Source organism: Trematomus bernacchii, unplaced genomic scaffold (genome assembly GCF_902827165.1).
Source record: "Trematomus bernacchii unplaced genomic scaffold, fTreBer1.1, whole genome shotgun sequence".
In the NCBI taxonomy this organism is placed as follows: domain Eukaryota; kingdom Metazoa; phylum Chordata; class Actinopteri; order Perciformes; family Nototheniidae; genus Trematomus; species Trematomus bernacchii.
The window spans coordinates 22,397,443-22,414,474 of NW_022988043.1; the positions used below are offsets into that span (position 1 = coordinate 22,397,443).

At 40.5% G+C, this 17,032-nt stretch overlaps 1 protein-coding gene across 3 annotated transcripts; it reads right to left on the reverse strand.

The window, feature by feature from the left end:
* Positions 1 to 1,446: 1,446 nt before the first annotated feature.
* spinb (spindlin b) lies at positions 1,447 to 17,032 on the reverse strand. Of its 3 annotated transcripts, none has more exons than XM_034118321.1 (8): positions 16,937 to 17,032; positions 10,068 to 10,186; positions 9,948 to 9,992; positions 9,793 to 9,841; positions 9,228 to 9,322; positions 8,427 to 8,582; positions 6,883 to 7,116; positions 1,447 to 5,020 (listed from the first exon to the last, which is right to left on the reverse strand). In XM_034118321.1, exons 2-8 carry the CDS (start codon positions 10,120 to 10,122, stop codon positions 4,821 to 4,823), a joined length of 834 nt encoding a protein of 277 aa, XP_033974212.1. In that variant the 5' UTR covers positions 10,123 to 10,186; positions 16,937 to 17,032; the 3' UTR covers positions 1,447 to 4,820. The 3 variants fall into 3 exon arrangements, with proteins under 3 accessions (XP_033974212.1, XP_033974211.1, XP_033974213.1); XM_034118320.1 differs by having other exon boundaries at positions 10,068 to 10,408; XM_034118322.1 differs by lacking the exon at positions 9,948 to 9,992 and having other exon boundaries at positions 10,068 to 10,408.

Here is a 17,032-nt window from a genome sequence, read left to right on the forward strand (position 1 = left end):
CACATGGCCAACATGGCGCTGAGGCAGAGTGTTCCTCCTCTCTAGCTCTCTGACTCACGGTGTCACATTTGAAATATTCAACATTAGAATACGTGCCTTAAATCATCTCAAGTTACAAATAGGAAACAGTATAAAACCCACCAGTGTGTTTATATTTGTATTTAACAGCTAGAAAGGCAAAGCATTATAAGCTATCTGGAGAGGTGCATTGTGGGAGTGCAAACTGTAAAATGAAACAACAGCGGCATCCAGTGGTGTGGAAGGGCAACTGCACCCTATATGCACCCTCGTGTATATATAAAAAAGTAACTGCGGATTTTAAATACAAATGCAAATAATTGTTATTTTTTCATATTATGTTAATTTCTTTCATTTCTTTTAGAGTCATGTTTAAATCAGTTGTCGAAAGCTTTTCAAAAAGCGTTTTATCAATGCAAGCACATCATTTAATCATGTCTTATCCTTTTCATGTAACTGCCTTCTGCCTTTATATTAAGTTGAGGATTTTTTTATTTGTTTTAACCTGAATGAGAATTGTATTTCATTGCAGTCCAGAATATTTTTTTATTTAAGTGATCAATAATAACTCTGTTTTTTTCACATACACTGTAATTGGAAGACTGCCACATTTTATTATTTTGGACTTTAATAAAATAAAGTCTTGAATCTGAATCATTATTATAATTACATTACAGTTTTTTCTAAATGATTTCTAAACACTAGGAGACCCTTAGTGTTTAGAAATCTGAAGAAAAAATTCACATTTTCTTAGCATTCGTTATTAAAAAAAATGAAATTACAACCACAACGTAATGTATCTCCAAAACTAAATAAAATACATATGTATACTATTAAGATAGTCTGTTGCGACTATAACATTACGTTGTAAAAAAAAGAATGAAAATGTTGTATTAGATACATTGCATCTTTAAAGAAATTCTACAGGATGGAATATCTTATTACTATTATATTATACTATTACTACTCTGTTGTATTTATATACATGGTTTTATGTCCTAGTTTTCTGTTGTACCTTATATGCTCCGTTTAAACTAAACTCCAGTTCTGTATGTCCTGCTTCTTTCATATGTTTCTATCATTCTTAACTCTTTAACACTCATTGAATTGTGAAGCATCTTGAGATTATGTTTTTAAAGTTTGCTTTTCAATTAAAGTGTATTATAATTATAATTATTAATATATATGGGATTTTAGGTTTTTTAAAACACAACACACTTATTTAAGTTTCTAACCATATAGTTAATGTTGCGACTAATATTTAATATAAAAACTATGATCACTTTTAATTTAAATGGATTCATTTTTCTTTCCACCAATACATATATTGGTTGTTCTTTGCCCTTACCGGTCTACATTCATACTTCTTGTTGTGACGTCTCTTTCATGAAATTCAAGTGTAAAAACATAAAGAAAGTGACAGACTGGTGATTGAAAAAACAGAGAAATGGTTTATTTTAGTAAATATTGTGAGCTTCTGTACAACACTGGAATCTGTAGTTGGCACTGTTTAAAGGGGACACTCCACACAGAAACAGAATTCACACACACTGTTGTCAGCTGTTTCAAGGAGGATTTTCTTTGTTTTTGTTTTTCTATTTTATGCTCAATAACCCCAAAAAAAACAGCAGCAGCCTCTGGGACACATAGTACAAAAAGAAACGGGCAAAGAAAAAACAGAGAAATCAAAACAAAAGGCACCAAAAAAAAAAGCCACAACAGACAGAAGTCAGTCGAACAACTGAAAACTACACAGACATGCAACTCACATCGATTTACACTGAGCTATACATGCTTGCAAAAACAACACTGCTCTGAACAGGGGCTGATACACACACATACACGCTGATACACACACACACACACACACACACACGCTGATACACACACACACGCTGATACACGCACACACACACACGTTTTTCTGTAAAATACGAACGGCGTGTCGGCTCCTGAACAAAGAGGCTGCACAGATTGTGTGTCAGAACGTGTGAGTTCCACAAAGAGTATTTATGTTATCAAAGACTGGAGAAGGAACGTTCACTTCAGGAGTCTCCATGGACTAGTATCAGAACGGTGAAACACATTGCACAATATCAAACGGCAGATTTTAGAACAGCAACGCAGGTTCGAGAATAAAAACAAATGAACAAAACGTTGTGACACCCATGTTCTTTCAAACAGATGTTTGAGTCCCTTCAGGAGACATGGATCAGGCAACATGGCTGTTTAATGCTAATGGGAGAGTGGGGTCCTTGTTGGGACGAGCTACATCTGGTAAGAGCAGAGGATTCTGGGAGATCTTCCAAAACCGCTGACTGAACCGTAAAAGAAAAAGGGAACATTTGTATAGAGCGGTGCAGTGTATTTTGTATGCCAAACAAGGAAGTTAGCATCACAAGGGCTTCCTCGACAAAAAGCCAATGGGATTTTACAACATTTCAGAAAATAAGATCTGTTGCAAACACATGTTTCGGATACTTACACGTTTAGTTCCGCAGGATAATCTCCACATTTTAACAGCACTTCTATAATATTGTATGTGTAAATGCTAAGACTAGGCTATAAATAAACCTGTCCGCGCATCACCACTGCTAAGCTAAAGGCGACTAATGTTTAGTAATTTAAATTGTTAAGCAAACGCTGTTTTTATGATGTGTAAAAACTTCAGAAGTTCACAAGGACGCACTTTATGGTGGTAGATTAAAACGTGAAACTCCTAAACTTGTGTTTAGCACAGACCTTTTTTCAAGCATGTAACCAAGAGAACGTTGAAACCAAATGGAACTGGAAGTTGTTTAACGCTGAATCATTTCCAGGTTTTAGGACTGCACCACTCTACAGGGAGCTGGAACTGATCCCCAACACTACATAAAAGGAGAGATTTGTCAGTCAGCAAAGATAAACAATAATAATAATAATAATCCTACATATCAACCAGATCCAGCGGAGTGCAGTCGGGACAACTTCAGTCATTTTGGTTGAAATTGAAACTTCCTACAGCTAACTGGGTAATATACAGTGCACACAGAACAGAAGACGTGAAACGAATGAACAGATAATATACAGAGGAAACAAGGCGGTCCGTATGTGCCGGCTCATATGAACATATAAACAAAGAGTTAAAACTATACAGGGCGCCGATATGAAAGCAGAAGAAGAGATAAGAACGGGAAAGATTTTTTTATAAAAACATACAAATCAACTTTTAACAGATGAACACTGGATCGGTTTGGTCCGTAGCAAAGCACATCTGTGCTTGAGTCCAGCCAATCAGAGAACAGCGCCGCACACTGGGGGCGGGACATGGCCACTGCTAGTTTTCTCCTCAGTCAGGACTGATCGGAACGGATCAATACAGCATCAGACGTCCAAGGGAAGCCACTCATTCAGACATTTTGGGGATCGCGTCAAGTCTTTGCTCACAGATAAGCACCTTAAAAGTTCCATATAAATATGTACAAAAATGGTTCATAACACACTATCATTTAGTTATAATTAACCTATTGATTAATAAGTTAGTGAAAAACTTATTTTCATTGCTTCTTCATTTGTATTTACTTAGAATACATTGTAGTGTGCTATAAACCATTTATTACGTATTTATTAAAGTGTTGAATAGGAGTTTTAAGTATAGTGTTACCCTCAACACACCCTGGACGTATCAATAACTGATATCTATCTTCTCACCTTTCTTTGTGTGACCATGAAACGTTTGAGTGAACACGTTTCAGCATCACCCTCGTTATCCAGGGCCTAGGACTCGTGGAATTAGCTCTTTAGCATCATTAGCACTCCCACTGAAAACTAAATCTGTGCGGCGACCACAAGCGCTTCCAGTGAGAATCGGCTGACCAGAGGACAGCTAACGATGCTTACCGATGAAGCCGGATCAACACACCCTCTCCTGCTGAAACCTCAAGTCATTATGGGTAATGAAGGCATCGGCATCAACACAAATGGTGAAAGGGTGGAAACAGAAAGTAGTCCGCATTCTCTGTTTTCTCCACGGTGCGCTTCAGACTTTATTCCACTCTTGTGGTGCCCTGTAGGGGGGGGGGGCAGGGTCAGTAAAATGCTGTGATTGGAGATTAGTTCTTCCTCTAATTGCAACCCAGTCACCGTTGACCTTGGATAAACACAAATGGAGACGATGGTTCAGCTTTCACTTCATCCCTAGGTTTCTGTCTTCCTGAAGTCCCAACCCTTCATTAACCACGGCAGACCGGTCCGCCCCCCCAACAAGCAGTCTGACAAGGTTTCAGGAGAGGGGGGTTCTGTTTACTTAAATAGTTTCAGACCTGCTGCCACTCTGGAGGGGAGGATAATGCGATGGGGGACGTTTCCTGTTCGCTAGGAAGATCTCAAGATTGGGTCCCATCAGCTTGGAGAAAATTAGTTTTCTGATTCGTTAAGTATTGCTACAAATATTCCAAAATTTAAAATCTATTATGTCAAATAACTTAGTCTTATTTGGGGTAATCAAACCATTTTGTGTCTTGAAGAATCCTAATGGAACTTAACAACATCTGGACACTGATGATGATGGATATATCATTGAATACAGGTGGAGCGGGTGGTGGTTCTCCTGTCTTGGGGGGGGGGGCCTCCATAATGAAGTATTTTTCTTGTGTTGAAGGCATTCCATGAAAGCAAGAGTTATGAATGATATCATCCGTCCCAGATGGATGTTTCAAATCACTTGTTCTTCACTGGGGAGTTTTGTTTTGTTTTTCGGAGGGTCTAGGCAGGTCTCAGTAAGTCTTTTATGGGGTCCCGATCCTGGACCGGGTCTTCTGGTCTTAGGAGGTCTTGACCAGGTCGTAGACGTAGATGTGGAAGTCGTCGTCGAACTTTATGAAGTAGACGGAGGGCTTGGCCTCCACCTGGTGGATGACCATGCCCGAGCGCTTGCCTCCGTCCTCTTTGGCGTACTCCACCTGTTTGCCAACCAGACTGTCCACCACCTCGCCGGGCTCCCGCTCCGCCGCCACCGTGTCGTCTACAGAGGGGGAGGGGGAGGGAGAGGGAGAGGGAGAGGGAGAGGGAGAGAGATGTAAGCAGCTGGGAGGATAATCAACTCATGTAGAAACATAACAAAATAGTCCTATTGTGAAACCGGAAATGTTGAGTAGCCCAAAGTTTTATGTTAGAAATGTATATTACGGGTCCCCAGCACATAGAAACTGCCGGATGCTAACTTGCATATGTTGAGCAATTTGCACATTAAGCACATTTTGCGGTAATTAGCATTATAGCTTATGTGGACAATAGCTAAAAAATACTTTGCTGATTTGGACAATTTTGGAGTGGTTTTGAGGGTATTGAAGATATTGAGTCCATTTCTGAAATGTTCAGCTTAAAAAATGGCAGTTTTAACCAGAAGATTGCCATATTTGTAGTCCCCAGGGGCTGATTTTGAATAATTTAGATTTTAACTTGATTGGACAGATTGCTTATTTATTAGAAAAATAATTGTCCACAGTAGAGATAATAATTGTCATCTTGTGCTCTCTATATCCAATGGTCGCAACAAAACAAAAAGTAAAAATATGGCAACCTTTCTGGTTAAAACTGCAATTTATCTTGAAAAAGGTCAGAAATGGACTCAATAACCGCCAAAACCACCCAAAAAGTGTCCAAACTATTTTTATTTGACTATTGTCCACAAAAGCTATAATGCCACTAATGCTAATTAACGCAACTTATGCTAATTTAGCAAATCGCCCTACATATGCAAGTTCGCTTCCAGCAGTTTCTCTGGGGACCCGTACCAGAGTTCCCGTTAGCCTCATTACCGGACTATGACCGGTAAAATATGCTGAAGACCGGCAAATCGAAATCTCTCCGGTCAAAATGTCCGGTCAAAATTATTTCCCCTTAGCGCAATACCGCATCAGTTGCGCCACTTATGTGACAGACAAGAATAGTATGTGACAGACAAGAAGAGTATGTGACAGACAAAAGAGTATGTGACAGACAAGAAGAGTATGTGACAGACAAGAATAGTAAATTCTAATGTCTAACACTTAATGTGGAGAAAGAGATGTCCTGTATGGGTTGATTGTGAGTTGATCTGTTGGTAATGCCTCGGGGTTCCCGTGGGCATGTAAACAAATGCATAATGCTGCGCTATACTTTGTGGCCTCACCCGGTTGCATAGCGAAGCTTACTGTTTAGGTGTCTTTTAATAAGCAGGTAGTCATATCATTAGCTAGAACTAGCTAGATCGATATGGACATAAACGCGAGTAAAGTCTAATCTGACGGGAGAGAGAGATCAGCTGCTGCTGACGAGTCGACACGCAGCTCTGCATGATCACCTGCAGCGGTGAGCGGAACAAAACACACACTTCAGGTTAGAATATCACACGTAGCTATTTTAATTACCTCTCAAACTACCTAAACTAGTTATAGATATGTTTAGTTTTACTGTCGGGTCACTCATTACTGGATCCGCGGGCTGCATGATACTGACGGGCTGTCAGGAGAGGGAGAGAGAGCGCTCCGTTTATTATTCCCGTGTTATTGTAAATTACTGTACACGTTTGAATAATGTAGTTAATCTACTATAATTAGTTTGTTTAATATCGAATCATATCAATTTGTTTTAAAGCTCAATAAATAACAAAGAAGACCTTTGACCGGCACTTTTCTCATTTTGTCCGGAAGATTTAAACTTTAACGGACATTTTGACCGGCAAAAAAATATTCTAACGGGAACTCTGACCCGTACTATACATTCCTAACATCAAACTTTGGGGTATCCTCATTTCCGTGGTGCACTATGCTGGTAACTACACTACTACTCAGTGAAGTTATGGAGCTGAAGGGCTCTACTCCAGTAGAACCAGCTTCCACTCACTGGAGTCGGGCATGATGCGCAGGTCTCCCTCCTTGTAGTCGTCCAGCAGCTGGTACATGTAGAGCACGGGGTCCTTCTCGTAGGTGATGTAGAACCAGGCGGTCATGATGGGAGCGCGGGCCAGCACCATCCCCCTCCACTCCTCCTTCGGTCCGTCCTCCGTCTCAAACATGTGCTCCACCGCTTTGCCGATCATCGTCTCCGCCAGCATGGAGTCGCTCACACGGGCCGGGGCTAAACCAATCACAGGGAGGGGGTCAGTGTGACATCATCAGGGGGTCTGTGCTCAGGACATCAAAATACTAAACAGTGTTAAGAGCTGCAACTATTGGTAAATTCATCAATAACATAATTAAGACAAATTAATCTGCTTGATTCATGCTTTGTAATTGTGACCTGCTCTATCAAAATCAGTCACATCGAACCCAAAACACATTGTTGTTATATACACTGTTGGAAAGAGGAGATTCTTAACTTTCCAATGATCTCCAAATATTCAGCAAACACGTGTCACATAACATAATGAATGTTCCAGGAAACAATCCTGAGAGGAAGGCCTTCAGAGGCTTGTTAGCAGGCTGTCCCTCTCATAGCAGTCAGCAGATGGATGAAGGAGGTTCATGTGTCGTAATGATTAGGCTAAGCTAGTAGCCTCGAGGACGAGGATATTTTTACTCGGATGAGGGAAAGTGAGGAAGAAATCTGGTGAGTGTTTTGGTGCGTGTGTATTTCCCGAGGAAATACACAACACACTCCGCCTGTTGTAAATGCTGTTGCCAGCAAGTGGCTCAGTTCGCAGCTCGAGCTTCAGCGCTGTGTTTATCGTCTGAAGCCACTGTCCCGCAGACTGCCGGCTCACTATCAGACTGTCATTCAGTATTCCAGGGAGACGTAGGTATGTCACCCTGTCTTTACAAGCGTAAACATTTATTTATCGTCTGAATTTGGCAACACTTGTTCATATTCTGAAATAAATAATATTTTATCCAAAATCTTAAAGACCAAACTTTTTTTGCAATATTAGTGCCAATTAATTGATGTTCTATTTTTTTATATATTTTATTTACAAATAACTGTTTTGCAATCTGCTTTGATCAAATGTCTTAAATGTGATTTCATTTTTTTATAATTATATCGATTTTTTAAATATTTCTTAAATGTTTTATAATGATTGATCATGAAAGTGTTCTCAAAGCTGGTAAAGGTGCAGCTAGTTTGAATGACTTTGTATACTGCAGGGTAGCTTGTGAATTTACTCCAGGTGGAACTAAAGTCTGATTTAACACTTGATTATATTTACCATCATTCATCCAGATCTGTAAAGTAACTAAAGGTATACATGTAGTGGAGTAAAAGTACACGATATACCTCTGAATTGTAGTGGAGTATAAGTACAAAGTAGCTTAAAATGGAAATACTCAAGTAAAGTACAAGTATGTCAATATTGTACTTAAGAACAATACTTGAGTAAATGTACTTAGTTACTTTACACCTCTGTATGTTAGCCCCCTCAGGCTGATGGAGGTATGGACAGTGTTCCTCACCCACTCTGTCGGGCAGCACCTCCAGCCCCACCACCCTCTCATCACTGTACAGCTCCAGGCCGTAGATGCAGTCGAAGCCGTCGTATTTGATCAGGTAGAGAGACGGGTTCACAGGGACCTGGTCCAGGACCGTCCCCTTCCACTGGGACGACTTACCTGAGGGAACAAACACACACACACACACACACACACACACATTTATTAGCTTTTCAGAGATGCATCCCAACAAGACTGAGACCCCGATGGATCACAAATTGTCTCTAGTTTAATTTTCTAATGTCTCAGATTATTGTGTTTTAAATCTCAGTAAACTGAATTTCTTCAAGGTTTGTAGGTTTGTCAGACTAAAGACATTAAAATTGTACAGACCAAACACTCTATTCCCTCTATTTTTACAATATAATTTGCATATTACCATAACATAGATTTTTTTTTAAATATATTTTATTTATATACAATTGTTTTGCAATCTGCTGTAATCTAATTACTAATATATGTTTTACATTTTTATAGTTATATAGGTTTTTTTTAATTCTTTTTTTCTTTCACATAAAACAGCTTTTGGATTGGGGCTTGTTTCTTTGTCAAGTTGTATTTGTTCCGTGTGTCCTAACAACAACTGAGAGCCCGATGGAGTACTTTTATTTTTGAAAGATATACGTTTGATCTTGATCAGTTAATAACTATAAGCCCCAGCAATTATTATAAAAAGCCAAGATTACAAATGCAACATTTAGTGTTTCAAGAGCGGATGTCAAGCCCCCAGCCAGATAAAAAACCACACGATTCTAATCGACTTACTGCCCTCCTTCCAGATGTGCTGGATCCTGCAGCCCACTATGTTCCTTCTGGGCGGAGACATAGTCTTACTGGGACCCACACTGGTCCTCTGTTTCCTACGGGGGGGAGGGGGAGAAATATTTAGAGATAGTAGGGCTGGTTAATGTCACATATTCAGAATGTACTTAAATAAACAAACAACATAAAATAAACACAGTATGCACTGTAGGGAATTATTACACAAATACATTTGGTTTTCCATGTCACTTCTGTGTTGTGATATTATTAACAATCCTAATAATTATAACGATATGCCTAATTCTAAATGACTGCTCCTGAAATGTATTGGTGTGATAATAATTTACTTAAAATCACTGCAGCACATAGACACCCTACCCCTAAACTGGAGAATCAGTGATTTCAGTGAAGTACTTGACTGGTTATGACATGGATTTATTTCATCACTGGAGTTTTATGGAGTTATTAAATGTAATTTTTGGCAATATCTTGCAGGCCTAAGCTTATATCATCTGGCCTCCAAAAACATTGTAAAAAATATATATTTTATTACATTCATCAGACTTACTTATGCGAGTTCTTCTTTTTCATCATGTTTGCAGAAACGCCTGAATGTCCTGAAACAGAAGCACAAACATTTAGCATCCATCATACTGACAGGTGATGCGTTCAAGGACACTCTGAGGTCATGAGCACAACGATGTTTTAATTTGAAAAACGGACCATCGTTTCCATGACATCCTTGATTATCTTCTTCCTCTTTTTGTACTGTTGAAAGAAATCGGTGTGTTATTTTCAAACTGACATTAGTGTTTTCAGTGTTTGATGAATCTTTGTACTCACCCCCGTCTGCTCGGGGGGGCCGCGGGGCCGTCGGGCTCTTGAATGGGGTCTTCATTCATCCACCTGTAAGGGGGGCAGCCAGCCAGGCCGCCGGTCCGGGCTAAAGGCTGGGAGTCGCTCTGCGGGACAGCAGGCCGGCGGGCGTGCGGGGGGAGTGAGGATAGAGGGAAGGGGCAGAGGGGGGAGAAGGGTAGGGAAAGGAGGGAGGAGGTGGTGGGAAAGAAGGAGCACCAGGAATTAGGCCGGGCCCTGGACAGGCTGCATACAGGCCGGGTACAGACTAACAACCGGAGGCTGAGGCGACGTCACAGGTGACACGATGTGGAGTCAGTGTCTTCAGCCTGGGGGGGGTGGGGGTGGAGCAGACATGAATGTTAAACGTATTATTAATTATTCTCAAACCATTTTCATGTCTCTTTATACAAGAGACATGCCCCATGTCCCTAAGCCCCAAAGCTTTGAAAAAACGATATTCTATTACTAAATGATAACAGAGATCATTTTGTCCAGACACGCCAGAGACAGTGGATTTAACCTTGTGTGTGTCTATGGACTCTGCGCTGATTGGTTAGCTGGCCGGCTTCTTTTGCTCAACTGCTTAGAGATGTCCCGCCCCTTAGCCTATCACGTACAATGTGTCAGAGCTCTAGCCTATAGAAGTGCATGTGTTACATAGTGATGCAACTATGTTAAGGAAGTAAACAAAGGAGTCCAATGGAGGCGTTTCAACCTATAACACACTAACACCAAAAGCACAACAGGTCCTCTTTAAAGATTACGAGTAGAATTCATTATTCTGCATGCTCATCAGAAGCCACACTGAAATAACATAACAAGTCAACACAAAGGTTACAAAACATACTCATTTGGGCTGCACAAATTGTAAAAAACTTATTGGGATTATTTTTCAGTGGTATTGCATTTTGGGATGATTTACAATATCAGAAGAATTGATCCTTTTTAGCATAATTATACTTAAAGGTGGGGTAGGTAATTCACTTCAGAAACACTTTTTGTTATATTCCATGGAATGCTCTTAACATCCCGATAGCAATGAATATTTTAAGTGCTTTGACAAAAAAATCCATAAAAAAATGTCATCTGTGGAAGCTGTAATACTGTAAAAAGCACGACCAATCATTTTAGCCGGCCCGGCTAAAATAACTGGATGGCCTACCTGCCTGTCAGCCTTCCATCTGTGCACAAACTTATCTCGTGCCCTCATTGGTCATGTGCGCGTTCGTGTGTGTTGGAGGAGGGGCTCTGTAAGGAAGTCTGAAGGAAGGGGCAGATTTGTTTCCGTTGTGTACTTTCAAATTCTAGCGCACTCGAGCTGGTTTCTCCATTCTTACCTACCCTACCTTTAATATAATTGAATATATGTATATCATCATGGTGTGATTTGTAAAGAGGACTTTTACCAAACAAATCTGTTTGTTAAGTCTGTAGAATACGATTTGTAGGGCAGGAGATCTCTGCAGCTCAACAGCTATTTTTAGTTTGAACAACTATTTAGCCTTTTACAAACACGGTGCTTCCCTTCCTAGGATTTGAATATTGCACTAGTACAATTGTGCATCCCTAATGTTCCCAACAACAGCAGTTATCAGTAACAATAATTATTTTAAGAGCCAGACATGTTTTCCCTGACTCAATGAAAGATCAGGGATGCAATTTAAAAGTCCTTACACTCACAAGGCTCACTATTGATTTTTCTAATCAATGGCTTCCGGCAGTTGCCCACAGACGTAATGCTGTATCATGTCTCAGTTTGTTTGGGATCGGATCAAAGGCAGAGAGGGATAAAAGCTCACATTGGTGTCACTAAATAAACCTGAAGGGACCGTATTCCCCTCTAGACGTGCTGCAGTGTAAACTCATAAAGATTTGGAAACAATGAGATCGTAAAATCCTCTCCAGTCTCACCTTGTTGTATCTCAGATTACCTGGAGTGAATCACTAACTGCCAGTTTGACTCGAGCTCTTTGATAACCCCATTATTGTTTTACAAAGAGGCTTAACCTCCCAACACACACAGGGTCACAGGGTTAGAGGTCAAAGGTCAAGGAGTCCTGCACAAGCACAAAGCTAGAACAACGTTGGACATTAAAGACAACTTCTTTCTTAGTTACCTAGTTAAAGGTAGGGTAGGTAAGTTTGAGAAACCAGCTCGAGATCGCTAGAATTTGAAAATACACAACCGGAGAAAATCTGCCACTTCCTTATAGAGCCCCTCCTCCAACACACACCAACGCGCACATGACCAATGAGGGCACGAGATAAGTTTGTGCACAGATGGAAGGCTGACAGGCAGGTAGGCCATCCAGTTATTTTAGCCGGGCCGGCTAAAATGATTGGTCGTACTTTTTACAGATGACATTTTTTTATGGATTTTTTGTCAAAGCACTTCAGATATTCATTGCTATCGGGATGTTAAGAGCATTCCATGGAATATAACAAAAAGTGTATCTCGAGCCGGTTTCTCAAACTTACCTACCCCACCTTTAATGTTGATGTATTCAAAGTCCTTTTCTTGTACGACTAACAAAAGTTAAATAAATCTATCGCATGCAGGTCAGAACAATTTGGAAAACATATCTAAGTGTTATCATTTGAGTGATATTGCAATTGTGATATGATTCAGGATATTGGAGGGATTTATCATCTTTGTGTCATTGTTCTCAGTTTGATTGAAGAATGGATAGAACACCTGTATATTGTGATTTTGATACAATTCAGACCAACTGTTTAGCACCTAACATAACTACTCAGGCTTACATATTGAAATACCTCCTTTATTATGATAACAGACAAAACTGTTACCAGAGAATATTTTGAATCAAATATGGTTTAAATATTTGTAATTTCTAACAACTTTGAAACCACATCTCTAATGGCGCATTTCCATTGCAGGGCCTCGCTCGGCTTAGTACGGAATAGTTAGGCCTTGTTAGGACTGGCACACTTTATGCTGCGTTTCCATTACAGTTTAGTAGCTGGGGCAGAAACTATAGTAACGCAGTGTAGGCGGAGCCGTGACGTCATCTTCAATGCGAACAACACAGCCGTTAGCTGTTAGCACTCAAGCTCACAGCTCCTCATATCTGTTCAGAAACTAGACAAAAGTTAAACAAGTACAAACCACAGACTGCCTGTGTCATGGCGAATACAGTCACTGCTTTATTTATGTCTGTATAGGCCGTTGTTGTGAGTGTGGACGGTCGGAGCATATACTGCGTTAGCTTAGCCAATCTCCATTCAGAAAACACGCATTTTAAAAGGTTTTTTGCCTGCCGTCTGTCTGCAGACTTGTCAAAGCATTAATTCATGGTTTTTACTAACCGGTATCAGTATGTTGTTACTTCGGCATCATTTTGAATGTATTACAATTAAATCACGGTCAAATATGTTCATTTTGTTGTAGTTGTAGCCCCCTTGCCAGCGATTCTCTAGTTTAGCAAACTCAGCCCGACTCAGCCTGGTTGTTGGCTCACCTTGATTTTATGGGGCCAGAAAAACTGTGAAATAGTACCCGCTAGCCGGAACTAGGCCAAGTGGAAACGCAACCAAAAACGGGCCGGGCACGGCACGCTTAAACCGCGCTGTAGTGGAAATGCAGAGCCGGCCAGCTAACCAATCAGAGCAGACTGGGCTCTGGTTTCACACAGAGGGTGAAAAGAGGTGCTGCAGCACAGGCAGTATGAGAAAAATAAAGAGCTTTTTGAACATTAAAGCGTGGAGACATGTCCCAGTAGAGACACTACATACTGATATGAACCTGAGAATGAGCACAATAGGGCCCCTTTAAGTAAAAACCACAAAAGCAGCTGCTATCACAGGAGGCTTTTCTCACAACTTAACAAGTTGTCACTGATAGTAATTCTCACAACCAAAACTAATGAATACTTCCAGTTTCTGAAGTTCAGTGAATTTATTCAAAATTGCTTATTAGCTTTATTAAAACGGTCACCACGGTGCAAAACAGGCCGTGTGAAGAACAACAGACACCCTTGGGAAGATCTGCATAAACGTAACATCCCGATAACCAAATATGTTTTGTCTCACAAGGTCACAGACGCTGGCAGCATCAACACAGACAGACAGGGCTGGGAAAGGACACTCATGATAGTAACACACAGAACCACTCCTGATGTTCCCAGATCAACGGTTTCAAAATAACGGATAACCTGAAAAGAGCTGCAAGCTGCAAAACAACAACCACAACGGCAACACAAACCACAGGCCTGCTGCTGCTACATGATCACACACATGCAGCGCTGCAGTAACACTACACCAGGCCGCACTGACTCACAACACACCGAGATCAAACCAGGACCAGCCAGGCCAGGAAGATTAAAGGCAGGAACCCAGCAGGAGGTACACATCTGATCTGAGGGATTAAAGCACAGGACTGAGGCTGCAGAACCACTCGTTTAAAGGACCAGAGAGTTATAGTTGGAGGAAGACGGGCAGATTTCACCATCATCATCATCATCTTCAGACATTAAAAACTGAGCCTGATTTATTCCTACAGCACACCAACACTGCCTCAGCAAGCAGGGACTGTAACATGTCTGCAGCAACAGGCGTCGGAATTTCAAGTAGGGCTGCAGCCTTTGATTGTTTTGATTATTAACTGATCTGCAGATTATTTTGTAAATTACAAATAGCAGAAAACAGTGAAAATGTCCCGTTTGTGGATATGGTAGCTGGATTCTGCGGCGTGTAAACGGGGGGAGTGTGAGGGCTGAGGGGTGTGTCAGTCCTGACTTTACTGTGATGTTTGGATTAAAGCCTTTCACTGCTGTGAGAAGGTAGAAGTGCAGTCGACTCCTGACAGCTGCTCCATGTGACAAACACCATCACACCAGTGTTCTGTAAAAATGCAATAATTCACTTTTGATTGCAGACATTTAAGAGGTTGGTTTGAGAGTCTGCAAAACCGTTAAGGGTGCATGAATTAGTCCAAACATTTTGAAATTAGTTTGCATTTGATCATTTCCAGTTCCTTCGTCTCGAAGAATGTGTTTTTGTTTATTTTCCCAAAATAAGGCTGTTTTTTGTTCTACGGCATAACATATGTCAGTGAATACCCTACCTGGGAATGTCTGAAGCTTTTAAAACCAATGGTTGCTAACACGTCACTAAATGAGACTACTAAACATCAAATATAAGCCGCCTTTACGTCACAGTTGCACAACTTCACGTCACCTCGCTAAGCTAGTTTGTTTTTAGCCTAACATTAGCTTTTTACTTCAATCGATTCCTTTTACTATTCATAAATTATAGAGCATTGTTAATATGTAAATATTACTATGCTGAACAGAACATGTAAGTATCATAAACATGTGTTTGCCACAGATCTTATTTTCTGCAATATTCAAAAATCCAATCAAAAAATGCCATTGCTTTTAGTGGAGTGAGCCCTTGCGATGCCAACTTCAAGGTCTGCTACAGGAAACATGTTCACTGCACCACTCTATAGTGAGGCGGGAAAAATACAACTGCCATCACTTTCAGGAATTTGCTATATTCATCATTCATTTATTTACCCATTACCCATTTTTTTCTGGAGAAGGTAGGCAAGAACTTCACTACAAGCAACAGCTGATTTGTTTTGAGGTGAGTAACATGTTTACCTTGAAAACGACCTGAAACAATAAATAGATCATCATCATAATTACTGATTGATTAATTTACTGTAATAGATAGTTTTAAAGCAAACCAAACCTGCAATCATGAGCAATCATAAAATCTCATCTCTGGCACTCCTGTCACACAATCTCATTGTTGTCATATATCACATGTATTTTAAAAACAGACAATGTTCATCTCCGTTTCTCAAAGTCTATTGTAATGGTTTCAAGTGTCTAGTTTTTTCACTTCAAACACGACCAAATTCACTTAAATATGATATTAAACAGAGAAAAGGAGGGAATCTCCATATTTGAGATTAAAATTGCAACTCCTGGCCTTTTTCCATAAAAATAATACTTGAATGACCCCTGCTAGAGGAAGCCAACCCTTAATGGGGGTCACAAGGCTCTATGATTTCAAAGGGTGTAAAATAACTTTAAATAATGAGTTGGCCTAAACTTAAACAATATGCAAAAGATTCTTCCAAAATGCTAATTTTACAAACTTCCTGCTGTTATTGCATTCACTGTTTTAGTTCAATAAGTGTACATTCTGCAAGTAATTTACTGCTATGGTTGTGTGTTAAATATAATATGAACTATCCTAATGTCACTTAATGTGAGTCAGGGGGCGTCAGTCGGTTTATAGATTGAAAAAAATAGGGGTTCCCATTCAAAAATATTGGGAACCACTAATCGATTAGTCGACTTATCGTTGCATCTCTTGATGTTGTGGCGTATGGTATTGAAGTGTAGTGCTTGCTGAAGCATTGTATCGATAACATTATGCCACTCATTTGTAATAACCTGTGCAGAGACTACAGATGAACTCATCCCCCACTGTGGCACATTCTCAGGTAACATTGCAGCAGCAGGGTGTCAGTGATGTGTTTCTGAGGATATCACTGTTGTTGCTGCTTGTTTTGGCTGATGATGATGAAGATGACTATCCAGAGGTCATAGTTTACCCTCCTCCTCCTCATTAATTGGCCAGCACATACAACAGTTTATTACACCCCAACATGTTAACATATGTGCAGAGACGGCAGCCATATTGCGCCAGTATTTACAAAACCCGCATCGGTGCAAAAAAAAAAAGAGGCGCAAGCGAACAAAGGGAGAGGGGAGGGAAAGCACGGGCGCTAAGCTAGGTGGTTTGCGGTAAAACAACAAACAGGACAAACGGACCGTCAAAGGGCTCGTTTGGAGCGGCCTGAGGTCGCAGTTTCTTACCGGTACAGCAATCAGTGTCGCCGCATAATCCCGATCAACCGCCGTGGCTCCGAATTGATCCGCTGTGCCTCCGTTTGGTTTTCCGCCGCTGCGTCA

Excerpts from the sequence above, each read along its gene's own strand:
- spinb (XM_034118321.1), bottom strand. The coding sequence starts at position 10,122 with ATGAAGACCCCATTCAAGAGCCCGACGGCCCCGCGGCCCCCCCGAGCA. Across the intron at positions 9,842-9,947 it reads AGGATGTCATGGAAACGATG|GACATTCAGGCGTTTCTGCA; the intron begins GTCCGTTTTTCA and ends CTTCTGTTTCAG. Across the intron at positions 5,021-6,882 it reads GCGCATCATGCCCGACTCCA|ACGACACGGTGGCGGCGGAG; the intron begins GTGAGTGGAAGC and ends CCCCCTCTGTAG.